This window comes from Rhyacophila brunnea, unplaced genomic scaffold (genome assembly GCF_057557595.1).
Source record: "Rhyacophila brunnea isolate RB1 unplaced genomic scaffold, BYU_Rbru_1.0 scaffold_22, whole genome shotgun sequence".
NCBI lineage: Eukaryota > Metazoa > Arthropoda > Insecta > Trichoptera > Rhyacophilidae > Rhyacophila > Rhyacophila brunnea.
In genome coordinates this window covers 45,006-72,866 of record NW_028232882.1, presented here as the reverse complement: position 1 = coordinate 72,866, position 27,861 = coordinate 45,006, and the positions used below count along the sequence as shown (strand labels likewise).

General features: G+C 34.3%; 1 protein-coding gene across 9 annotated transcripts; it reads left to right on the top strand.

Annotated features, from left to right (window-relative positions):
* The first annotated feature begins 45 nt into the window (after window positions 1–45).
* Window positions 46–27,846, top strand: LOC147069913 (LIM and senescent cell antigen-like-containing domain protein 1). 9 transcript variants are annotated; one of them, XR_015070955.1, is made up of 7 exons: window positions 46–246; window positions 2,333–2,477; window positions 2,627–2,749; window positions 3,273–3,389; window positions 4,143–4,284; window positions 7,982–8,202; window positions 26,795–27,846. XR_015070955.1 is itself a non-coding variant. In XM_085949511.1 (6 exons), the coding sequence occupies exons 4-5, from the start codon at window positions 3,306–3,308 to the stop codon at window positions 4,266–4,268; spliced, it is 210 nt and encodes a 69-aa protein (XP_085805637.1). In that variant the 5' UTR covers window positions 46–246; window positions 2,333–2,477; window positions 2,627–2,749; window positions 3,273–3,305; the 3' UTR covers window positions 4,269–4,284; window positions 7,982–9,421. The 9 variants fall into 9 exon arrangements, 5 of the variants coding, with proteins under 5 accessions (XP_085805637.1, XP_085805636.1, XP_085805632.1 ...); XR_015070954.1 differs by lacking the exon at window positions 26,795–27,846 and adding an exon at window positions 18,242–18,475; XR_015070956.1 differs by lacking the exon at window positions 26,795–27,846 and adding an exon at window positions 8,798–9,049.
* The last annotated feature ends 15 nt before the right edge of the window (window positions 27,847–27,861 follow it).

The following is a 27,861-nucleotide window of genomic DNA, read 5'->3' as shown; positions in this document are numbered from 1 at the left end:
CAAAATATGGCAACACTGTATATTATGACGTTTCGTTTCACCGACATTGCTAGAATTGGTACAAGAAATGGAAAGATACACTATAATTAAAACGGCAAAATGTCGGTATGTCAAGATAATTTAATATGCCAAAAGATTTGCAGAACATGTCTGGTCAGATTGGATGACATGATATCCACCCTGGAGACCAAATCATTTCACAACTTGTCTTTTAAAGACATCATTATGAGCATTGCAAACGTACAGGTTAATTATTGTGTTTTGTACGTTTAATTGACCATCTATTGAAGTTTTCAGTCTGTTATACGTTGTTTTGGTACATTGCATATTATTACATACTATATTATTTACGTATTTCACCCTGTCAGACGCCGTCCTATCAAATTCTTGGACATTTTAACATAATATTATTCCGCTTAAGTTTGAGGGATACTATTCACGATGAATTCAAACGTCTTCCGGTTCGTATATTGTCACAAAGTATTTTTTTTCCCCCCTTGTCTAAATATCTGATACAGTGCAATTTATATACCGAGTCTTGTATGTTTGGTACCTACCACATTTGTTTGAGGATACATTACACGTGCATGGATTTACTGCTCTCAGTATGTGTTATCGTGCAAGCTTGCATGCATGGATTGAAAAAGTTTAGCGGCTCTGAATTGTCACGCAATTGATGGAACTTGCATGGCGTATGCGCATGCGCAGTATAACGATAGTGGCCAACCTGCCGGAAATAATACAAACTATACAGCGCAGAGCATTTTTGACGTTTACCAATATTCACAACCTGTCAAATAGCTCCATACAATGACAAGAAGGAGGAGGCACGATTTATAAAACATTCTTGAAAATTTCTACTGTCTGTAAAACAAATTTACGAGACAAATTATTTTTCTTTATGACTCTCATTTTCTGGCACCCTTTGTCTTACATAGAATTATAATTTTGTAGAAATGTTATATTATTTTATGACACTGACCCGTACTAGACTATGAAAGAATACTTTTCTGTATTTTTGCATACAACTGTGATGCGTTTTGCATGATGCGTAGGTTTTACTTGGCTTGCTTGTAGAATTAATGTAGGTATAAAAGAATACAGGATTTTACATATATTAAGGGCTAGAATGATTGTATTAAATTTTGTTGAAGTTGCAAAAGGGTGACTATAAATTTTCATACATCTAAGCTTACGGGCTAGACATTTCTGTCTCGCAGTCGATCTCCTCATGTCTGCATGAATCCGCCCAATGATGGTTCAGGCCTCATGGCCTCTGAGGATGCCATGCTTTAGGCGGTATCAGAACATGTTGCCATCTACGGTAAAACCTCATTAATAAGAACACGGGTAATTCAAAATTTCCGCAGAAAAAAAGTCCCTTGAACATTATTTTCATATAAAACCATACCTTTAATTCGAATATCGTAATTCTAAATGTTTTCAGAGTCCTGGCATATAAAAATATTCAATAAATCGTAATACTATTTCATGACCCAGTCATTGAAAATTGTGACAGACTTTTCTTAAAATATGTTAAATTACTTATTTAAGGTAATACAAATAATCCTGACATTTTATGACACATTAACACACACAGCGGTATGTCATGACAGGCACAACTGCACTCCACTCAAAGGAAAAACAATATCTCACATTTTTCAGGCCTGTAGGTATTTAATTGTTGATTGTTTATTGGATTTTCACATAGTTTTACTAGAGAACCAATGCCAAACAATTGTGTTGACAAATTGGAAAAATAAATATTTCATATTTTTTTATAATTCTAGCTCAACACATGGTGGTAAATACCTACCTATATTACTTCAGTTAATAGATTAATGACACATGGTATTTGCACAGATTTTAATTTGAAAGAATTGTATCGGAAATTTGGTAGGCACATCTATGATCGTAAACGAAATTAATGAAAATCATTTTTTTTAAATTTGGATATTTTTGCCCCATACATTTCTTATGTTTCGTAATTCGAATTTATTTTCGATTTTCGGTCCCGTGGAATTCGTATTAACGAAGTTTTACTCTATGTTAATTAGGTCAACTCTAAAGGCCGGGATTGCCGGGAATTGCGAATTACAATGGTAGTAACAGTTATTGATTATCTTCAAATGCAATGCGGTAACCTGTCTGCAGTAAATGAAGATTTGCGATTGAATATTTCGTTCAAATTATTTAATCTATTACTTTTTTACAACAAGCACTACAATCGAAATTTACGGCTTCGTATCCTAGCCTTGGTACGGATGAGGTTATTTTTCAATGGAATGCTTCTACCATGAACCGTTCAATCTAATGTTCGGATATTTTCCAGTGGCATCATCGGCGGAGATCCTCTCCGCTTCTGAGGGGAAGTGCACCTAGGCTACCACTTCACCTGCACCACCTGCAATAATGTGGAGCTCGACCACACTGCCAGGGAAGTCAAGAGCCGTCCAGGGTACGCTGCCAACGACATGGTAATGACCAACCCAATACAACTCATTGTTTATGTCAAACAGTAAAGGTTCAAATACGTTATGATAATGTTATGTGCTGTCACAGTATGCTGCCGCTACAGGAAAAAAGTATGTAATATCGTTTTTCTTGGTATTTAAAATGTTTTCAGACTGGCGCAAGCACATTTTGAACCTTTAAACGAACATTGTCACGTCAAATCTGCCGAAATCACCAGAACAACAATGAGGTCACCTCACTCGTACCGGCAACAATTTCAAAACAGATTGTTTTAGTACGTATGTCTTAAATTTGTTTAGAACCAATTTGATCAATTTAGTGATACAATTTAAATATATGAAAACAGTGGCTTCATACCATTTCTACGGAGCTTTGTTGAAGGTTGCTTTTAAGGATTTGTTATATGCAAGCTTTTGAAAGTAAAGATTTAAAGTTGTTAGTTTAAATTTATTCACAAAATAATTTCGGAAGATTTAATGTTTTAATAAAAACACTGGAGAAATTATATTTATTTTTGCACTGATACAATTTATAGTGTGAAGGAATGAGAAGGAGCATTTGGAATAGGTCTATTCACGACAGTATGACTAGTGAGCGAAATAAATTGGTAAGCTGTCACTGATAAGTAGGTTTTGCAGTTTACTACTTTATCGATAAGTCGTGCATCTATTGTTTCTTTGGTGTAAGTATATTATTGTACTCTTTGCTTCTTGTGTGTTTTATCAGATGTCGCCGTTGCTGCAAACGGCCAATACTTAAGAAAGAATGTTATGATGATATATTTTTTTCCCGATCAGAATGAGCTGTACTGCCTCCGCTGCCATGACAAGATGGGCATTCCCATTTGTGGAGCTTGCAGGAGACCCATCGAGGAGAGAGTGGTCACCGCTCTCGGAAAGCATTGGCATGTTGAGGTGTGACTCTTACAACTTTGCATTTATTTTCTTGTTTTATCTCGCATACTTACTTATAGTCTGTCATAACAATAGACAACTTTTTTAGACCAATATATAATAATTATACCATGAACATAAATCAGGCAGCACTGAATATGTCAGTGGCATTCATGATTTTAGATATTTCATCTATTATGGTTTGGTTAGGCAGTGTTTAATTGAATTTTATAAACTATCCCACACCATCTGCAATTTGTATACTTAGTTCAATGAAAACAAAGAAGTACGACTGACGAAGTTTAGTGTACACTATATTTGTCGGAACTCCACTGTCTACCTTCACTCTTCACCACTGTACACGTAAATAGAAACGAAAATGGCGGTCTGCTGTTGATGTCTTGTTATGATTACCTATCTGTGTACATACTGTTATTTGTGATTTTATGCGGTGGTCAGGCAAAATCTCTGCTGATAAGCAGATGTAGGCAGTTTTGAGTTAAATACATCTATGGATTCAGAAAAATACTCTTTAAATGAACCAAGGTCTCCAAATGGGACAAAATACTGAACATTAACAATCAGAAAGCAAACCTGCCATAATCTGAATTTTTAAGTTTCCTACAATAAAATCTGTCCTTCATAATAACTTGCAGATTGTAATTATTAGCCATGGTAACGTAACCATTTGTATAGGTTTATTTTCAAATCTGAAGATTTTATCCACATAAAAGGAAGTTTTACTTGAACATCTTTGGTTTGATCTGATTGCAGCACTTTGTTTGCGCCAAGTGCGAGAAGCCCTTCCATGACCATCGCCACTACGAGAAGAAAGGCTTGGCGTACTGCGAGACGCATTACCACATGCTCTTCGGAAACCTCTGCTTCGTCTGCAACTAAGTTATCGTCGGTGATGGTAAGAAGTGCATTTTTAGATATTCTTAATTAAGGTGATTCAATTCAAATGCTCACGATTCTGTCTTTTTTCTTTTGACCATATCCGCTCCTTAATTAGAGCATATGGATATCACACTGCGCCTTCAAGAATCCATATCGCCCACCAGCCTTCTTGCATCTTCCCAGGTGATGCCAGCATCCCTTAGCTCATTTACCCTCTGTATATGGTATCTAGCGGCCTTTCAGGACGCCAGAATCCGGTTGGCTTGAGGGACAAGCAGGCTACGTTGAAATTCTCTCGAAACATCTATAGCAGGGATGGCCAGTGCGTCGATCGCGGACATAATAATAATATTATTGAACTATTTCTTGTTCAAACCAACTCACTTTGTCAAAACTACTCGACGTTCCAGCTCTTAAAATCTGCTGGTTCTTATCTCTTCTCTTACATATCACTATCAAGAAATACAGTCATGCGAAGAACACAAGTAATGAGCTTAAACTTAGAAGAAATTCTACAGGAAAACATTAATAAAATAAATGTAAATTCCTATCATTGCAATTTGACGAATCGGTAGATTTCACGGATATTGCACAACAAGGTACCTATGTGTTTTAATTCGATTGGTTTTTAAAGATATGTCTGCTTCAGAAGAATTATTAACAGTTTTACCAATGATGGAACGATCCAAAAGAGAAGATGTATTTATAAAGCAGTATCGGTAACGACTGATGGAGCTCCTGCAATGGTTGGGAATCATGTTGGGTTTATTACTTTATGTAAAAATTAGGAAGCAATACCCACTTGTATTAGTTATCATTGCATCATACACCACCAGGCAGGGCTGTAGCCTGAGGGGGGCCCGGCGTAGCGGGTCGACCAGTTAAGTGAGAAAAACACAAACCACAAATTTGCTCGAATAGTAAAAAAAGTGTGTGTTAAAAAAAAACTGTTTTCCTTGACAGATATTTACATTTTAAAATACATGGCTGTGCGATGCAATTTGATGTGGTATAATTATTGATGTAATTAAATGATAATTCATGTATAGAATTTATTTTAAGTATGTTTCCTGGCGAAGGGTTGCATGTTACTTGGCTACCACAAAATTTCTAATATTCGATATACAGGTAAATTGTGTAACTATGTCGAAATTACAATATTAATGTGTACCTACTTATTTTTTTTAGAAGTGAAAGACATAATAATATTATATTATTGTCGTTAATTCGATTTTTTGTGTTGTTATTTTTTATATTTATAAATATCTGTTTTCAAAATACATATTTGAATTATAAAAAAATGGGTTTTTATTGTTCTCGCATGTTATAATTACAAGCAATATCAGTCGATCGCCATAAATAATTTTATCAACTAGTCGATCCTAGAATATAAAAGTGTGCCCACCCCTGATCTATAGCATGTAGTCGAACCAGGTCTAACGTCACTTTCTCAGTGTGATGAAAGGCTGCGTGATCTACACACAATAGTGTGCTAAATTTGAGATAAATGGGACAATAACAGGGCAATATTTGAAAACACCTTACCTATACCTATTAGAAAAAATCATTGAAAAACTATAACACCGGACGGGAACCGAACCTGCATCCATCAGATTTGTGCCGACGTGCCTTACCATTGAGCCACCTGTGTCCTACCTAATTACAACAAAATCGGCAAATATTCATACATCTGAATTACTTAACAAATTGCATTAATTTTGGTTATCAGCTTTTGTGGTTTGAATCAAGGTACCAATAATAGGTACTTACTTTGATTCATAACCGACGTCAGGATCTCCAATGATAAAAAAAATAGTTTAAACAATATTATGTAATAAACTATTATGTAAATGAATATTCACAAGATTTAAGAATGTAACATTTTTTATTGAACATACATAATTCGTAGAGACCTCAACATCATACCTATTAGATAAAATCTTGGAAGGCACATTGGCCGGAATCCGATGGGTATATTTTTTTTAAAGATTTTTCCTGATACATATGTTTCTGAGATGTTTCCAAATTAAATATAATGTTATGTAATTGAAGATCTTGGCATAAAAACATCAAAAAATGTCCACTTTTTTCCATTTTCATTTTATTGCATTTCTATAGCTGTCAAATTGTTCTTGATTCGTCCTTGAACGTTTTCTAATGATTCTTTTTATATTTTATCATGAATATTACCAGCATAGACATCTGAAACGTCTCGAAAGAGAAAAATTAACAAAACTATGCAACGTTTTTACCAAATAACGGTGACTTTCATTATTGTTCAGTTGGATGCAATAAGGAAAATTCTGGGCCCTTCATTATAAAATCTAAACGGAGAAAAAGATTTTTTTAATATGAAATATAGGTTAAAACTTTGACATTTTTCTGTAAAAATTTGTAGGCTAGTTATAATGTACAAAATAGACCAGGCTAGTAAGGGAGAAGTGCTTTGCGAACATTTCAGTTTCTAGGCTGTGGGATAGATTCAATGTAGTGAATAAAAATCAAATGCAAGTCACGATTGCATTTAAAACAACATATGGTGGATTAGTTCCATTGAAAGGAGCTAAATAAAAAAATATTTTAAAATTAGCTAAATATTTACAAAACCCAATAAATGTATCGTTTAATTTGCTGATAGTGAAGGTGTCAGACTAGGCTAATCGGTTTTCTTTTTTCGTGTTTACTATCAATTCATGGTAGAAATCCATTGTGTTAATGATTTAATTTAATAAAACACATTTTTTTAGTACTTATTCCACTTTTAATAAATAAATCTGGATAGGTTTCGTCCACCTTAGAGGGACATTTTCAACTGTTGAAAACAGTTGGCAGAAAAACAGAGGCGGACGAAACCGGTCCAGATTTATTTATTAAAAGTGGAATAAGTAGATACTAAAAAATGTGTTTTATTAAATTAAATCAATAATATTATGAAGCTAATCGGTATTAACCCGCACATGATTAAAACATTTTTTCAAATATTTAATTCTTGATTTTTTAGAAACATTGAAGTCGTTTGTTAATAGGTAAATAATATGTCCAAACCTTATTAAAAGTTGTATTATGATTAAGAAATAACAGAAATATATATTCTTTATTTTATTTAATAAAATTATAGTTTTAGTCATACTATTTACATTTCGATCTTTTCAATTTTGCAATAAAAACAGCAAATGTCACACTCATTCTTTTTTAAATATCTATTTAACCGAAATAAATTTAATATTTTTTTTACATTCATATAGTGCATAATATACGATTTCTCTATAATTTCTCATTGTCAAATTAATAAAATTTCTTTTGACAACCAAGATATTATGTTTTTACCCTCTCCTGAAAAAAAAGTGTTTTGTGACATTTGCTGTTTTTATGCCAAGATCTTCAATTGGAACAACAGTTTTTGTTTTAAGCAACTATTTTTATGTTTCAATATAGGTATTTTCTTATTTAGAAAATATCACATTCTTCATGTCTTACTTCTTTATTTTTATTATTAATGGCACTATACACCAGGGTGCGGGCCCTGGCCTCCTTGAACACTGATTGCTCTGCACCATCTTTACTTCCTTATTCTGAATTCCCGCATCTTCAACCTCAGGATCTCAGGATCAGTTAACCGACTAAGTAGCTTATTGGAATCCAGCCCAAATATTCCACAACCCTCTCGGCACATTCGAATAAGATATTATTATGATGCACATGTGTATTTGCAGTGTTCATCGCCCTGAATAAGGCCTGGTGTGTCCACCATTTCTCGTGCACGGTGTGCGACACTCATCTCAACCTGCGCAGCAAGTTCTATGAGTGCGATGAAAAGCCTGTTTGCCAACGGTGCTACGGACGCTTTCCCAATGAGATGCGCCGGCGCCTCCGACGTGCTCATGAGAATGCACCCAAGAAATACGTCTCTTAAGAGACGTATCGCATATGAAAGGTGAATGTTGCATTATTTTCCTGGACATTAATTAATATTTAATTGTTGGGAATTTTATAAAAATGTTTTACCATACTTTATATTACTTTTTGGTTGCCTGTAATCGAAGAATTATTTCGACAATTAATTAATAATGACTTGTTTCGTGCCTTATCGTCTTAATGGTAACATTTATGAAAGTGTCAGAATTCAATTTATTATTAAAATAAGAATTTTACAAATAGATATTATATTTAAACAACGTAAGTGCCTAACGATCCAATGACTAAAAAATTAAATATACTGCCTTTAAATATATCGCCTTCTGCAATGAAATCCAAGAAATCTTGCAAGATAAGTTAAAAATCTCACCTTTTACCCTTGATTTGCAATACAATCGTATAAAATATATTTAAAATATATTACGTTTCCGTGCCCGTGTTTACATTTAAATTATATTGTTCTTCTTCTATAACCATGTCTACCCCTTATGTGGGACACCACACAGTGCCTCCAGGAATCTCTTGCTTGCCAGTCTTCTTGCGTAATTCCAGGCCACGTCAGTATCTTGTAATTCTGCCGTATATACTCAGTATAGTTTTTAGCGGCTTTCCAGAATGCCGGAATCTGAAAAAAGAAGAAGAAAATAGTTGTATCAATTCAGAAACCTTTGCGGGCGTGAGCACAACACTTGATCAAAATTTCATTGCAATCGGATGAATGGAATAGGAACGCATACGAATAGAAGAAGATATAATAATGAAGAAGAAGAAGAAGATGGTTTTTCTAATTCAGAAACCTTTGCGGGTGTGCGTACAATTGGTCAAAAGTGCATCGCAATCGGATGAATGGTATAGGAACGCATACGAATAAAAGAAGAAGAAGATGGTTGTACTAATTCAGAAACCTTCGCGGGCGGGTGCACAACAACCAGTCAAAATGTCATCGCATTCGGATGAATGGTATAAGAACGCATACGAGTAGAAGAAGATAGAAAAGAAGAAAAAGAAGAAGAAAATGGTTTTATCAATTTACAAACCTTTGCGGGCGTGAGCACAACACTTGATCAAGATTTCATTGCAATCGGATGAATGGTATAGGAACGCATACGAATAGAAGAATATAGAATAGAAGAAGAAGAAGAAGATGGTTGTACTAATTCAGAAACCTTTGCGGGTGTTACCACAACCACTTGCCAAAATTTCATCGCAATTGGATGAATGGTATAGGAACGCATACGGGTCTGACAAACAGACAGACAGACAGGCATTCATTTTTATATATAAGATATAGCCTATACTCTTCGCGAAAGTGCAAGCAATAAGTTGACAAAGTTTTATTGCAATCGGATGAACGGTATGGCAGCGTGCATAAAACACGAACAAACAAACAAATATTTATTTTTATATTATAGCTGATAGAAAAATCGTTGGTGCCATAAAAAAATAGACATTGTCAAACTTTATAATTGCGAAAATAATTACTAATCTATATAATAATGTCATAAACAAAATTAAACTATACAACTAAACAAAATAAATGCAGCATTGTTACAGTGAAACAAGTAGTGAATTCAGAGTTTTAGATCTTTAAATTTTTATGTATGAGGGGAATGTTTTATATCTTCTTAAATGTATAATTTCTTAAAGCAAGTATTTTAAAATGTTGTATGCATACTAAAACATCATTTTAAAATACTTTTTTTCAGAAATTATACCTATAAATTAAGAAATAAGACATTTTTATTAAATTGCCAACATTTTTTGCACGCATAATGCTATATACTAAACATAAAACTGATACCTCCACGTTTCTACGTGCATGGAGGACCCCTTTAGGGTAAAGTACGAGCGAAGATATGGATGTCACATTCATGTTTCTTATAGTTCGCCAAGCCAAATGTCCTTCTATTGCCGCTCGATGAATAAAATGCTCTGTATTTATTAACTAAAAATGTTCAAATTACCAGATGGGCGAGATAAAGGTTGATCACGCAGGATTAATATTTATAGTCGTGATTCGAATATTTAAAAAACCATACCTAATGTTGTTTCTTTTGGGCTCGATCCCTCCGAAATCGCTGTAACTTTCGACTACCTGGCAAAAAGGTGACTTGGACGACCCTTTAGGTAAAACCCAAGTAAAGGCCAAGCGTTCCGCCACGAGCGAGAATGACAGAGAGAGGGTGAGCGTTCAGTGGTAGATCAAGAGTGACAGCGATAAGGCTGAAACGGGGACATAACCAGTGGTGATGACTGCCAGGTGAGTAAGCTGAAGCCTCCGATACGTGACGGACTTCGTGTCCCACTGATCCTTAAATTTTAATTGCCGCAGCCCACGGCGTTCATCATTAACAAATTTTGGGCTGTTGCAAAATTAAACTGTGTAAACTTAATAATTGTGTCCTGTGTGTTGTGTTGTGTATGTAACTTTTTGTGAACCATAATTAATAATAAAAAACGTTGACTTTTGCGTCGATTAATTGGTGCGTTCATCACTTTTATCATCCCGGCATCCTATATTTTACCCCAACTGTCAAGACCTAACCTTACACTGAGCGTGCTCTACCAACCCAAAAACCAGCTTCGATCGACCGCCCTGAACAATTACATCACTGAACTAGTCGAAGGGTGGAAGCTGGTCGTGTGACTCACACGTATCGACCGACTGCACGCTACCGAGGGCGTCATTAACGTCAGGTCGACCGGAGAGTTGAGTGCGGAGGTCGGATCGGGCTGTGCGGTCCCGACTCCCCTCCCTACCCGGACTTCCGGGGTGTCAAAACTACATTATTTATTTTTGTTTTACAAAATAGGTACTGACACGACCCCGGTCGTCGGCCCTATGCTGGCGACCTCTATATCGCATTTTGGCGGCCTAATCACATACCCAGAAGGTGACGCACTTCCCATCATTTCTGTTTCCTGGGTAAAAATATGACATTGCTGTGTTTGATGATAAGACGCCTCAATGAATTTTACTTATATGTCTAATGCATGGGTGGCCAACCCGTGGCCCGCGGGCCGCATGTGGCCCGCTGGGTGTCAACTTTAAGCCCGTAGAGCAGTGAGAAAATAAAAATAATATCAAATGCTACCGCTAGATGTGCTAATTTCGCAAATTGAGATTCGATATTGGCTCAAGATTTTAAAAAGCACCGTGTGCTTTTTGCTGCATTTGTTACGCCATTCTCTGTAGACGTGAATTTATTACCAGGAAATTTACAAATGGAACATTGTGAACTATGTTGCGATGAACAGTTAAAGAAGAAATTCCATCAGGTTGGTTTGGATGAGTTTTACAAAACATATTTGGACAAGGAGAAATATCCTGCATTTTACAAACATGCTCTAATGATGACTTCGCTATTTGGAAACACTTACATGTGTGAACAGCTTTTTAGTCGGATGAAGCATATCAAATCCCGAGTGAGAACACGAATCACTGATGTGCATTTGGAAAACTGTTTGCATGTAGGAACAACCTCACTCGATATTGATATTGATGCACTTAGTTCTGCCACACAAAATCAAACTTCTCACTAAAATTTATTGTTTAGCTTATTTTTTAATATTTAAAAAAAGTCTAATCTAATAAATATGTTTGATTCTGATTTTTGTTTTATTTTATTAATATATATAATATATATTTCTTTTTTGTTTTGTATTATAAAAAAAATTGGTTTTGCGGGTTTTGAGAGAAGGTCCTTCACTTTGTTATCTGGAATTGACACGCAGATTCTTCTTCTGAGTATGATGTTTTGTACTTAATAATACAAGGTTCTTCCTTATTAACCTGGATTGCTTTTACCTGCTGCCATTTACATTTGTCTTTAGTCATTTAAAGAAAAAAAATTACTCGTCATTTCGGTAGCTTTTTATTAATTTATTCAACTTATCGATATCGTTCCTTTCAAGAGCTATCTTTTTAGCTTTTTCTTTTTCTGAGCAAGTTGGACATTTTTCTTATATGTGTTTCGTACTATTCCTTCCTTTTTAATTTATCATCATCGGAACTGTTCTTTTCATATGTTACACAAAATGAACAGAGATCCTTTTTCGGTTTGAAGAATGAAATATTAAATTTCGTATTAAATATACGACTGTAAATCGGTTGATTAACATACTGCTGGCCGCTGTTCAAACATTTTTCTTTATATAAATTATTATACATCATAGTGATATTTAATAGTCCATGTATTCCCGTTCGGTTCTTGCATGGCAATAGTGAGACTCAATTCTTTAAAAACTTCTTATATGGTCTTCAACATCATTATTGAGATTGTTGCTTGTCTTTTTGTAGCTCAGAGCAGTACCTCTTATATCAGTTTCGAGAAAACCATCTTTTGCCTTCTTTAGTGTAGTATGTACTTATAGTGTTACTGCTGATATCTAAATTGGCCAAGAAATGCTGTTTGCAAACTCGAATATTTTCACCACAAACATCGAAGAAATATGTGTGATTAGCCTTCCTTCTTGATGTACCTTCATTTTTTTCTTCTAGATGTAATTGGTTGCATGCATCTTAAAACTAATTCTTTTTGTCTGGTTTTATCTGCCAATAAACAATGTCTCAAAATTGAATATAGTATACCCATGTTTTAATGTTTAATTAAATTATTCATTGAATAAAAAAATTGTTGATTATTAATTTTTGCTTTGTTACGTTGTGCTCTGTTCATTTTGTGTTCATTCACTCAAATGCTGTGTTCGAACATTTTTCAGTTAATCATTTAGTGGTAACTAAGCACTCCCCACTTGACTAGACTACTCAACTAATCTGAACCGGCCTTTAGTGTTTGATATTACAAATCAGTGTTTTTGTCATCTATAGCAGTACTCCGCAACCTTTTCTCACCCACGGCACACTAAAGGTCTTCCCAGAATTCCAAGGCACACCACACGTAAAACAATTTATACACGCAAACATGCTCCCCCTACCTATCGCTAAGGTTAAAGACAGTGTGATACTTTAAAATAGCGTTTTTCTAATAGTGTTCGAAGTAAAATTAATGGTATTGATTGTATGTTTAGCGATTTTTTGTATTTATTAATACATCCACTTGAATTATGCTTAGTTGTCGGGTTAAGAATAATTATTTGTCGAGTATTGACACAATAATAATAAATAATTGTATCCCACAATCGTATGTTTTAAAATATTAATGGCAGTGAGTAAAATAGCGCCAGGCTACTTTTTTTACTATTAGAACAAATTTGTAATCTGTGTTTATCTCACTTATCTGGTTGACCTGCCACACCGCCTTCCTCCCCTCCTGAGCCCTGAACCTTGTGGGAGCCATGCACCAGAATTATATTACATTTTTTTTATTTAATATATAATTAAATATACATAACACCTACGAAGAACTAAAAATGTACATATCGTCTCTGTTCTGGCAGAAAACACTAATTCGAGAATACTAGTTTCGAGTAATTTGACTTTTAAGTTTTTAAAATGTTTGAAATGGTCTATCATGTGAGTTTATTAAGTAATCGTAAAAATGATGACTTTAAAATAAAGACTGTTTATTTATTAAGAATGTTAAAGTTAAAAAAAAAGTAAAATTTTCTTTTTTTATGTTTATTTTCTTATTTGTTTAGAAAAAAACGAATTAGTGTTTTTTGCCAGAACACATTTTGTCTTTTTAAGCGGTACTGATTACACTAAGTGTTATTTAGTGTTTTCTGCCAGGAGAAAAATGCAGAATATTCTCAAGCCATTGTCATAGTTTTAGGGAAAAATTTTAGTACGTAAAATTATCTAGGTATTTTTATAAAAAAAATGAGATAGATACATACTGCAATAGTATATTCTTATAGAGCGTAGAGATTATAAGTAGATACATGTGTAAATAGTGACTTGTAGAAGACATATTAATTAAGGGAATTTCAGAGTAACTATCATTGGTGGAAAAGTAGCATCGTTAGAGTCATCATCATCAGTCTGAATCAATACACTGCTGGATGAAGCCCTCTCCAAGCTGATTCCACTTCTCTCTATCCTGTGCGTTGCGTTGCCACGTAGTTCCGCAGTACTTAACCATTTCATCGATCCAGCGGCCTCTAGGTCTATTTTGCAGACGTTTTGTACCTCTTGGGTACCACTGGATGACTACATTTGTCCATCGGTTGTCCCTTTTTCGAGCTATGTATCCATCCCATTTCCATTTGTGGTTTTTAGAGAACACTATTACATCGCAAACCCTTGTCTGTTCTCTTATACAATCATTCCGCTTTTTGGTCATTTCGCGTTATGACCAGCATGCACCTCTCTATACCACGCTGTGCTACTATAAGTTTCTGGGTCTTTCCTTTACTTAGGGTCCATGTTTCACACGCACTTGTAATTACGGGAAGCACACACTGGTTTAACATTTTGCGCTTAAGGCACGGGTCATTTTTGAAGACATTATTCAGACGGTCAAAAGTTTTTCAGCCCAGCTTCACTTGGCGAACAATTTCATCGAAAATACATCCACCTACAGACACCTTGTTGTCCCAGAAAATATCAAGTGAGTTACTGCATATGCAGTGACGTTCCAAGACAAAATGCCGCCCCTAAGCAGTGCCGAAATGCCGCCTCATTTTTTTAATACCTACCGTATTTTTTATCATCCTTTCATGACACCAATATCTATGAAATGTGTTGTATGGATACATTACTAACAATACCTATACCACTAAATCTAATATACATGTCTACTTCAATAGACAAAAAATATTGTGAGTCCACGGTTTCAGATACATTTTAAAATACACGTAACAACTTCCAAAGCTCGCGAATGACTGGCAAAAATATTTGGATTTTTTTAAAATTAGGGTAGGTATGTAAGTATGTAGGTACCTACCTATAATTCAAATGCAATTCGCTAATCTGCGCATGTGCGCAAGGACGTGACGTACAAGGACAACGGAAGTAAACTAGGCATCGCGAGACATCGCGAACCCGGCAAAAAATTACAGTCCTATTAAACCTTTTTAGTAATTATGAATACACTTTGTTTCCAACTAGTGAGCTGATTTTTTTTAAGGAAAGATATTTCCGTTATAACTAAGTTTAGGTAGCTATTTCTATATATACCTAATGATTCCCCTCGATTGTTCGCTCTTCGGGTAACTGCCGCCCCCAAGCGACGCTCAATCTGCCTACCCCCACGGGACGTCACTGTGCATATGGCTCTTGCAGACGAATCATAAAATAAATTGCATCCCTCATAATTATTACGAAAAAGTGTTTCAGCAGTGGCTTAATAGAAAATCAACCATGTGCATGTAGTCAAGTTACGTGGTGATTCGTGAAAGGCATGACCACTTCTACGACTGGAAACATGACTTTCCTGGTTTCCTATTGCCTCGGGTAGATATATCACAAATGAAACAATTGCGTCTTTCATGTTAGAAGAGTCACGTGAGCTTTGTTAGTAGAAGCACATATTAAATTCGTAGTTAATTTGAACACGAAGTTGGGTGTACATAGGGGTGGAGCCCATATGAGTCACGACCTTCGGCCATGAGGTTCCTACTATGAAGAAGAAGAATGATGCTAACACCAAAGTAACCAATAATAGCGTAATAATAGCGTAAGTAACCAAGCGTTAAATAATATACAAAGTCATACTGCATCTCTCATATGCATACGAAACTAAGATGCTCACACAGTGTAATTGTAGTTCCAAGTTAAGTAGTGAGGAGTTGGATTCACGACTACTTCCGATGCTGCTACCGTGACTTTTCGTGTATTACCTACTTGCTATCGTCTTAGGTAGACGAATTACAAAATAGACCGTGTAGGTATATCATATTGTGCAGGTGAATCAGAGGTGCGTTCGCGGTGCCCATCGAGGATGTGAGGAGTGAGAGCCACGTCGACTCCTTGGCATGGTGCTATATCTTTTCGTGTATATGTACTATCGTCTCAGGTAGACAAATTGCAAAACAAACTTTATATGATTCCGACGAATCCGATGTACGCGCGGGATTCTCATCAAGTACCAAGTTACGGAGTTGAGGATTGGGAGTCACGACCACTTCCCGACCTGGTACCATAACCTTTCGTGTATACTATCATTTCAAGTAGACAAATCACAAAAGTATCTCTCTGATTATGTATACGGCTTGTTAGGTAACGCACCTGGACTACATGTAAATAATCTGTTTAATGTATTTTATACATCAGTGGCTTGTTGTCGATTTTGATTATAAAATAATAAATGTATAAATAAAAGGACTATGATGATTAAAAGCAATATTTATAATTGCTAATCAGGCTCTGTCAATCTCTCAGATCATAATATTGTTGTAGAATTGTAGAGAATATAGACACTAAGTCGCTTGCCAGTATAAGGTGAAAAGCAAAAATGGTCCTGGCAGAAAACACTAACTCAATTAGTTGTTATTTCCAGGCAACATTTCGTAATTTTTCATTTAGTGCGTTTGCAAAAAACTGTTTTTAGGTAAATGTATATTTTATAAAAATTAGTGTGTTTTTCCAGACGGTAAAGTTTGAAATAAGGAACATTTTGGTATAATTAACTCAATATGTCATTTTTTCGAATTAGTGTCTTCTGCCAGAACAGTGACGATATATCCTTGTATTTGTATTATCAATAAAATAACTAATTTGATACCTGGTTTCAATGAACTGTTTTGACTTGATATTTGAAAGACCAGCCCGAAGTTTTTGGTCAAGAGTGTCAAGACCCTTCAAGCAAGAAAGTTTATTATTTTTTTTTTATTTAGAGTAGAAAAACTTTGCTCACCTAGATATGTCGTAGAAAATGGGAGCTGAACTGCTGATCTTGTCGGAAATATGAGGATATTCTTTATTAACCGACATCCAGAAAATAGCTAATGGAACATCCGTGAAGTTCAGTTTTAACGTCCCGTTGTTTCTCAATTCAACGAATTCCTATGTAATTTATAGGGAAAGTGCTTCTATAGAATTTTCGGTATTGGTTGCAAAAGGGTTTCGAATCCAGTCGTATTGACTGTATGAAAGTAATGATGACATTTCTTTGATGCAAAGTTAAATGTTTTTGAGACAGATCCAAAACAATAATTGCTTGTTTTCAATGGTGGTCTGGTACTCTGGTAGGTTCTTTGGTACATTTGTAGAGATCCTTGACTTAACTCCTTCTAATTATTTATCGGAGCACGTCAATATATTTTCATTCTGACCTTGCATTGTTTTATTAAGTTCATGCATATGCTCAAATATATTACCAGCCATGTACTCTAATTGAGCGTAGTTATACACAAAGCAGCCAAGCCACAATTTTGAAAAAAATGAGTTATTGTGATTTCCATAATCTCACACGTTTGTTTTACGTTCTGTACAAATCAGCCAAGCTACTGTCATACAAAAATGTCATATAAATGCGTTTTAAAAATATGCCATTTTCGATCTGCATAAAGCAACCATAATAATATGATAATAGTTCCTAATTATTAAAATCCTAATTGTGTAAGGTGTGTTTTTCTACATTCAATTAATAAACATTATTTTCTCTTTTACATTATATGTTTTTCATTTTATTATGTATAATTTAATATATAGATTTTTCATGTAAAAATTAGTGCCAGGCAGCTAAATATTAATTTATAATTTACAAGTTTTTCGAATTATTTTCAGAACTTTGAAATTCCCATAATACTTAAGTAACTGAGAAAGTTTTTTAAAGAAAATAGTTGCAAAAATAAAGATTTTTCTTACAAAAATAAGAGTTGGCTGCATTCCAGAATGATCATTCATTAAAAAAACAGTTTTGCACAAAACAGCCTGGACTGCTAAAACATCATAATTTCATAGATTTTATGCTTTTATTTTTTGAAAAGTTACACAAATTCATATATATATATATATATAATATCTATCATTCAAAAGGTATAGACAGTATACAGAGGCTTTGTGGATTTCAAGAAACACACTTTATATAAAAGTGCTTGTATCTCTGATTGAGGTTGGTGTGGAATAGCTGCTTTGTGTATAACTACGCTCAATTTGGCTATTAAGTACCTAAGTATTGTATAATATACAAAATTATGTGTTTTTTTGGGAGCAATGCACCGCGGCACACTGGTTGCAGAGCACTGATCTATAGCAGTGGTTCTCACGTGAAATTTAACTGTGGCCGCACAATTTACATTGACAGTTCTATGGAAACGTCTGGTGTACGCACACAAATTTCACTTTTGTTGTGATTGAAAAAAAAGCTAAATTTTATTTACTAAAAAAATGGATCAATTTATTTATAGACAAGTCCATTTAATAAAAGACATTTGAACATTTCAGTATATATCTATTTATTTATTTAAAAATAATGCAAATGGAAAATCCTCAATACTCCTGTTTTCCAATGCGAGCCAGCCGCATGGCTGCTTCTAAGTTTACATCTGTCAACTGGCTTTGATATTTGTTTTTTATGAAATGCAGGAAAAATCGACAATTTAATAAATATTTTGTAAAGCACTAGTGGCCGCACATGAGAAACACTAATCTATAGTGAATAATTATGTATGTAGTATGAGGATTACTTACATGCATCTAACAGGTGGCTGACGGCAAGCAAAATGATCCATTTACAAATTATTATACAGGAAAAACAAGAAGAATATATTTAAGAATTTTCAGCTTTCGTCGCTAGATGCCGATACTATCAATATAGTCAATAATGCAAAAAACGTATTTTTAACAAGTCACTTATGAGGCGTCGTTTCTTAACTCTCTGACACGGCCATAAAATGTACGCCTTCAGCTGACATTCCTTGCGATAAATTTGTGACGTCACAACTTTTCGGTCCGACCATAAATGTCGATTTTTGTTTGAAATTACGCGGCCTACCTCTAAACAAAGCTATAACAATTATGTAATGAGTCCCATAGTACAGTCTGAGCGACTTATAGCCACTCAGAGTGAACTATGGATGAGTTTTCTTTCAAGAAGACCGAACGGTCTTATAAGGTAAAATGTAAGTAATTAAAATGTATAGGATTAAGGTTAAAAATAGATAATAAATTGTAAACGACTTATGTGATATCATTTGCTAAACATTGTAAACAAATGTCCATTCCAAAGAGATTGAAAGACTGGAGAGGGAACACGCTATCATTTATGTACTAAAAAATACGAATCGGAGAAAGACAGTTGGTAATGTTGGTATTCTGGAGCTTCTTCAAGTTCGTGTGGTAAAACAACATGGCGGATATGATATTGTTATTCTCTCGATTTATACGTATTATACGTTATTATTCGGTAAAAAAATGTTTATTAATGGAAGAATACAAATTAGTAACAGCATTTCGGAACAATATGCATACTATTAATTATTTATACATTGATAGTTTTTCCTAAAAGATCTTTTACAATAACAATTCAAAACTTTTACATCAAACGTCAAATGGTTGTTTATTGCGAAAAATCCAGGGCCGTATGCATAATATTATTTTGAACCCAAAATATACGATGTCTTTTTCAAAGTAAAAACTGTTAGTGCTAGTTAATTACATTCATTATTTACATAGATTTTATATTTCATTTCAGAGTTAAATATATTTTTAAGAATACCAAACAAAAAATTGTATTTATATGAAGTATGTAATGGAGTATATGTAGCAATTTTATAATGTTATAGGTATAAATTAAATTATTTCAGATTTCCGAAAAATGAAGTTCTTCGGAAATTGTGGATTGATGCAGTCGGGCGGGAGAGCTGGGTGCCATCTAAATATTCATTACTGTGTGGGAAGCATTTCTCGGAAAGTGACGTTAAATGAGTGTTAGAGTTAAATGAGAGTTAAAAAAGTGAGTTAAATAGATAAAATATTGTAATTAACTATATAATCAAATTTTCAACATACCTACCTGTATTTTGTCTCTAATAGGTTTGTATAAACAAGTAATTTTATAGACAATATGTCAAAAAAGAGCCCATGTTATATTTTTATTTCATAAAATATTTTCAAAATACACATGTGTAAATAGGTAGGTAATATAATAATTTTTCTTTTGTTTGTAATTAACTGTAATTATTTGTGTTTTTTATTTAACCGTTTTATCTAAACAATAATGCTATGTTATTTTATATAGAACAATATGTAAAATCAAGACCATATTTCTTATTCCAATATTTAACCATTTGCTATTAACTGATTTGTGTATAATTTTTCGTTGCGGGAACTTTTTATAATGAAAATACGTTTATCATAAATAATTGGTTGTAAGCTTGTGTTGATAAAAAAAATACTCAGTGGGGCGTTTTTATGTCCAAGTATGGCCCATTTGCAGCAAAGTGTACCTAATTTCAGAGAAGTAACACTTTCTCTCACAAAACGAGTACACACTGACATTTGTGTGCTACCTCTGGGGGAGGAGTCCAATCTCTTTGGTCCATTCATATTTAATCCAATTTTTAATTATATAAAATCAAATTTTATTTTTCGTAATTTGGGTCGCGATGTATTTTCCGGTGACAAATATGAAATATCTTAAATAAATTAATTACGATATCAGATATTGTCGTAATTAAAATTTAATGATTACGTTTTGTAAGTATTGATTGCACACGCTTAATTTAAATAATAAATTAATGTTTTTAATTATAGCAAGGAGTGTACAAATTTTAAGTACCTACCTTTATAAAAGATAGATGAAGGAATTTCGGAAATAGAAATTCTAACAATGTAAGTCCAAGGACTCGGTTGCTTTCCTAATTTACAAATAAAAATTGTTCTTTAGATCTGTCAATTAACCCCGACAGATCAATTTTAAATTGTAAAAAGTTACCCTAAATAGGTAACTTTCAAACCTTATAAATAAATACTTGTAGAAATCTAGATTGGATCTAAAGTCATACTTCTAAGTTGAAGTGTTTTATAAATCGTGGGTCGGGATGTGAAGTCAGATAAGTCACAAATTATCATTTTGAGATATAGCAAAAACAAAGTTCAAAAAATTCCCCACATCCCCTAATTATAGTTATGTTTTTTTATGAATAACATTGCTTTCAATTATATGTCCTAGAAGTATTTTAACTATTTTGTTTCATTAAAACTTAATTGGTTTAAAAAAAAGGGAATTGAGTTATCTGGATTTGCACAAAAAATGATTGACTTACCTTACTACGCACAAAGTAATATTATTATTTTTCCATAGTAAATCCGACTAATATTAGCAATAAAACACACATTTTATACATACATCTTATTAGTTTATTGAATAAAATATATAAATTTAAAATTAGCATTTTTATAACTTTTTTTAAAACTTTAATGTTATTTAAGTAGTGAAAAGGCACAAAAACATGAATATTATAAAGTTTTATCGTTATCATTAAACTTCAGTATGGATTTCTTCAATGGTATCAGGTTAAAATCCCCGACTGTCTCAAGTGACTCATAAAATTTTCTATAATACGGTAAAATATATGGATGTAAGTCTATCAAATCTTTCGTATTGTCTCGTCTTATATGTGAAATTTGTTAAAATGCAGTCGTCTCGTCGAGAGTTCTTTGAAATTTCACTATTCCCGGTTCATGTATGTTGAATTGAAGCCACTTAACATCTCTCCAAACAAACTTATTTCTATCTGTGTCTATTTTTCTGAGTTGCAATGGTCCTTTTAATCGATCCGAGTAGTTAAAAAAATCTGCGCGAGTCATTTCAGTGACTTTTTTTTTTTGCAGCCTCGCACATTAATTTGGCCCAATCATGAGGATGTTCGATCATTCCACCAAATGTCTTTTTATTCTTCTCAATTATGCGATGGTCACTATCGCACTCCATATTATGTGTGTGGCCAGAGACTAAAAAATTGTGATCAATTTTGTTTACAGTCTCAGAATGTGTTACTGCTATCATGTATCCCCTCGGTTAAGTATTTGAACAGGCATGAAGCGATATCGTTAGCTCGTTAGCTTCTCTATTAGCAAGAGCCTCATGCCATACATAGCAATATCCCTGGTTATTATCACAATCATGCACTGTCAAATTTAAATCAATAGCTGTCGTTTTTTAAAGGCCAGGGACCTTCAACAACTGGTGTGGGCAGACATTGCTGCATGTCAAATGTTACAATTTGGCAAGAGGGATCTTGCAAGCTGTACTCTTTATCACAACTCTTAGCTGAATATGCAAAGTCAGCTTCGTCATGATGCTCTTTCAATTCCTCACGATTTTTATTTCTTTCCTCATCGTCGGTGGAATTCTTAATTTGTATATTAAGTTTCGCGCATTTTTGGCAAGTATCCTTATTTGGCCGTTTGAATGTTAAGTTCATGCTATGGAATATTTCTGTGTATAAACGAACATTGATGGGATTAGAGCTAATACTCTTCAAATATTGAGAATACATCTCAGGTATTGTCAAATGTGGCGGTAAGTATTTTCTGACACTGACAGAGTCCCTTCTAGAGTAATGACTCTCATATGATGGGATTGAGAGTACATTTTGTGTCTGCTATTATGGCTATCTTCTTCGTTGTTTATTTTAGGGATATTTTTTCCTCTAGCATCTTCTTGAATAAGTATACCGGAAGTAGACTTACGTTTTTTTTCGAAACATGTTCAAAAAAATTGTGAGTTTCACGCAATGTTTTTATTGTACAACATTTACAATTTTTTTGGTTTCCGTAACAGTTCAACAATCAAGTAACATGGAACTGTTACTTGTCGAAAATGCTGTTTTCCTGGTTTGCTTTGTCTGATACGACTTTTTTTCGTATTCATAATTTCCATTATACTCTTTGTGTAACTTTTTCCAGTATTTCGTACAACTTCTTTATCATTTTTGAAGGCTTTTGTATCATCCTTTAAGTTACGTTTTTGATGATTATTTCTTATGAATCGAGAATGAGGGTGACAGGTTAAAACATCGTTGTGATGTGTAATCGTGGAAGCATTATTTGAGAACGAAGGGTGTGGTTCTTCAACGTCACTATCATAAGATGGTAAATTAGACTAATAATTCTTAAATATTAAAATCAGGATCTTTTATGCTGTCATCTGAATCCTCAACATACAAGTTATTGGAGTATGTGGTTGAACCTAGAAGCAAGATTATTTGTTTAGATATTGTGTTCGTGTTTTTAGATTTAAATAAATCAAATTCGATAAATTTTGTATAATTTACAAATAATACACATACCTACTTATTTTTATAAGTCATATTTATAACATGACTATTTTACTTACGTTTTGTTGTTATTTTTTTTCAAAATTTCTCAAAATATCTTTAAAAATACGCTAGATTCACCAAAATCAACACTGAGTAGGTATGACGTTTGAAGGTAAGCCAACTATGAGTAGTAAGGTAAGTCACACAAAATGTTGACTTATCTGACTACTCATGTGACTTAACTGTGTACACACCCCGTAAAATAAAAAGAATGTTTTGACTGAAAATGCATCTCGCCAATGGTGAGACGTACGACTTAATTGACTACACAGAACGAAAGATTTTTTTTTTTTAGTATATTGGCATTCATATCTCATTTTTGCTGTTTTGTGACTTACCTGACTACACATCCCGACCCACGAAATATAATTAAATAAATTTTGGTTGTACCTACTTCCAGCTGACGAGAATTAGCGCGCGAAGTTTCGGTATAAAAGAAACGGCTGAATTTAATTTTACATCATTCTGTTTGCGCTAATACATTCGAGCAGTAATTTTTATCATTCGCATTCGTATTACGCACCGTTTTGAATGGATACATTTTCATTTTTCTTAACCGCGAACCCGATAAATGAATTAATAGATATTTGGCCAATCTATGTTGAAAGTACTACAGGGACTTTTACGATTGTTACTAAACTTGTACCACCTATGGGTAACCATAAGTTGCTTATTTTTACCTAATTAAATGATCATATTTTCCTGGAAAAGCCGGGAAATAAACAGCTTTTCTGTAATTGGTCCGAGAGTCTGTCTCTTGGTCTCATGGAAGGGGTATAAAAACTGCCCCATTGGTCCGCTTTTCGCGTGTGAACACGCCCCGAAAAGTCATGTAAGACCTTTCTTGACCCTTTTCAGTATTTTAAGTTAATAAAATCCATATTTCAATGACAAGTATTTGAACCTCTACACGTAAACGTAATCTCTTGATCAAAATTATGAGTAATTCTTTAGTTATTCAAAGAAACCATAAATTTAGAGTGGGGAAAATTTGCACCTGTGACGTCAAATCTCGGGAAGTTCCCTTCTGGAGAGTATAAAAGAACGTGCTTTTTCATACACGTCAGTCACACCTGGTAATGCACAAAACTAAAATCCCTTGGACCAATGCGGTCAAATATCTTGGTCTAACGTTAGACACCGCACTCAACTTTTCGAAACACATTAGCGATAAGAAACGCCAAGCTGACATAGTCTTAGCCAAGCTCAAACCCATGATAGGACATAGGAGCAAGCTTGCTTACCGCAGCAAGCTGCTATTATACACAGCTATCGTTCGCCCCATTATGACATACGCGTGCCCCGTCTGGGCATATGCAGGCCTAAAGTATATCAAGAGACTACAAATCGTACAGAACAAAACTCTCAGAGCAATCACAAATGCTCCCTGGTTCGTCAGGAACACCACACTCCACAGCGATCTTAACTTGGAACCCTCCAAACCCACATCCTCAAGCTCACGAAGCAATTCTACATCTCCATCAACAACCATCCTAACACGACAATCAATGACCTACTACAATATGACATACACGCTCACTACCAATTTGACCGGCCAAGGAGGGTACTCCTACTGGTGCCCCCCTCCCCCTAACTTAACTTACCATTTTCTTTCTTTTCTTGTTTTTGTTTTTTCTCATTTCAGATCCTCACTACGCTGCCAAGGCCGACCAACCAAGACGACCAGACAACTAATAATAAATTTCATCCCTACAGATTAAAACCACAGCGGAGGGGTTTTTGGCCGAAGGTGGGCTTGCTCACCTCCGGAGTTTTTCCCCCCTCTGCGGCTCAAATTTTGATGAGCAATCGGGCTAAGACCCGAAAGAATCAGAAGATAAAGATGCGATTATGGATGCGATTTTTTGGTTTTGCGACCTTTCTCTCAGTCTTCCTGGGAGCACCCGTCTGGAACGGAAGAAGATGACCCCGGCACTGGATTCGAAATGGACCAACGCTAGACCCCACGGACTGAACGCTGGACTCCGCAGAACCGGATAGAAGCGAGATTTGGGGTGGGGAGATGATGGAGGCCTGTGACGGCGGTGCTCCTTGTTGTTTGTTCATGAGAAACACTTTTTAAATATAATTACTAGAGATTCCTTCACCCAGATCCCAAACCTGGTCTCGGTCGGTCGCGAAGCCGCCGAAACCGGGTCCTCTCACTCTCAACCATGCTTCACTCCCAATAGGCACTTCATATAAAGGGGATAGGCGCTAAAAACCGTCTAGGTGGCCCAAATATATAAGCACATACCCTAAGTAAGTAAGTACACGTCAGTCGTCGATTTTTCAATAGTAACGTAAGGTTGTGCTGCTGCGTAGAAGAAACTCGCAAAGTTTTCTTTAAAATACGTTCGCGATATATTTACGAAATATCCGTCGTGTCGCTAAGCGCGACGTCATCACGGGTGACGTAACGATCGAGCTGTCAGTCGGTGTTGTAAACAACATATCGTCACAGCCTCGCGTCATCATTCGCGATCTTATTTTATAAAAGGAGCATAGTTTCCTAAAGTTTATAGTCGGTGGCTCATAGTATATAAGTGTGCAACAGTACGTTAAATAAATATAAAAAAATAGTTATAAGTAATTAGTTATCTTTATATAATAACTAAGTTAAATAAGTTTATAAAATAATTAAGTAATTATTTGAAGCTAAAATAAATTTTGTAATTGTTAATAAACATTTAAATATAATAAATTTATTTACTGAAATTAATTAAAATAAATAATTAAATCAGTATTATCGAAGAAGTTTTTATTTAAAAAAAATAACCCGCGATGTTTTCTACGGAAAACATCTGACTTAAGGGGGGGGGGCTGAAGAGCCCGACATTTAAATATAATTTAGTATAAAAAGGACCTCGGCGTCGTAAGTACGTTAATTTAAATCGATCTTTTCGCAAAAATCACTAATCATCGGAGATTTTATTTCAAGAAACATTATTATTATTATTGATATTGTCTGCCGCTGATCATTATTATTATTTTATAAACACCTGCAAGATGTACGCCGATCAGAAAACAGGGCTGTCAAAATAATATTATGAATTAATAATTTTAAAATGTTAATTTCATCATAGTTTTTAATCAAACCTGTGCAAGTACGTACTGATAACTTGGGTGGATTTTGTAGCAAACATACTATTGATATATATACGGGTATATTATTATTATAACCCAATTCAAATTGAACATAGGTTGATACTCAAATACTATTATAGTGTGTTTATGATTTCGAGAAAATAATACGATGGTATAATTAATCCATATCAATTATTTGAAAACATTACATTCACTCTTTGCAAGATAACATCAAAATGTGTATATACTTATCTAAATGACGAATGACATTCATGAGTGAGCACGGCTGAAAGCTTGGAAATGTGTTTTTTTTCTATTTCAAAATCTTTTAATTGTGTATTATTTTATTACAGATTCAAGGCCAACTTCATATAACTAATAATTACTACAATAACTTAACTACAAAAATGAAAAGAAAAAAAAAACCAAGTTTTCATTTTTAAATTAATTGGTTTTTCATGCGACGAATGTGCTTGTTATTAGCAATCAATTTTAATATTAGTCAATCCAAATTCATCATCGTTCATTGACAAATGGATTCTATCATGGGCCCCACATCCTGAAGCAGGCCCCCGGACCAGGATCTTTCAACCACATATTTCAAATATTTAATAGCCCTGAAACAAAGCAGCTCAGCTGGTGACTTTTTTTACTATTAATAAAATAATGTGACAAGTGCATTAAAAAACTAACCAAGAACTCAGGAAATAGATTTTTGTTTGCTTTAATTAGGTATCTGGCGTAGAAATCATTTAAAAGTGGAGACATGGCGAACTTATTTTTTTGTAATTTTGATTTCCAAAGCTCCAATTTTCTATGAATGCCTTCACTTTGTCTTTTTAAATCAGTGAATGCATTAGTGGTCCTTGCATTGATTTATTCACTCAGTTTTTTTAAATGTCAACCAATTAGACAAGTTTAACTACAAAATTATCGTTCCTAAACAAATTTGCCTCAAATATCAAGATTATGATTTGACCCTTTTATTTCATTTTTGCACGAGATAGCCAGCGCGCTTCACAATAGTATAGAAGTGAGATTTCCAGAGACAGGTTTCCAAACAACCTTTTATAGGACTGTTTTTTTGTGTAGTTTATAACTAGTGGCTGTTTTATAAACTATGCATTTGCAAACTGCAAACATGTGGCTACATTATCTGTGTTAAATTTTTCGTGCCTCCAGTTTGGAAATCGCTGGTCAAAGGTGTTTAACAATAATACCATATTTTTTATCAACACTTATTATAAATCGTAGCATTTCTCATTGGGATTTTAAAAAACATAGTAACGAAAAGGTTCTGACTACTGTACATCCTCACCCTCCTTTCACATTATATGTACAAGTACGGCAAAAAATCGAACAGTAAAATTCCGAATCGGCAACAAGTTCACGCTCTTTCCTCACTGTATATCCTCACTCG

What these genes read in the sequence shown, in the direction of transcription:
- LOC147069913 (XM_085949506.1), top strand. Translation starts at nt 3,274, where the DNA reads ATGAGCTGTACTGCCTCCGCTGCCATGACAAGATGGGCATTCCCATTT. An exon ending in GAAAGCATTGGCATGTTGAG is followed by an intron (nt 3,390 to 4,142) that starts GTGTGACTCTTA and finishes ATCTGATTGCAG; the next exon opens with CACTTTGTTTGCGCCAAGTG.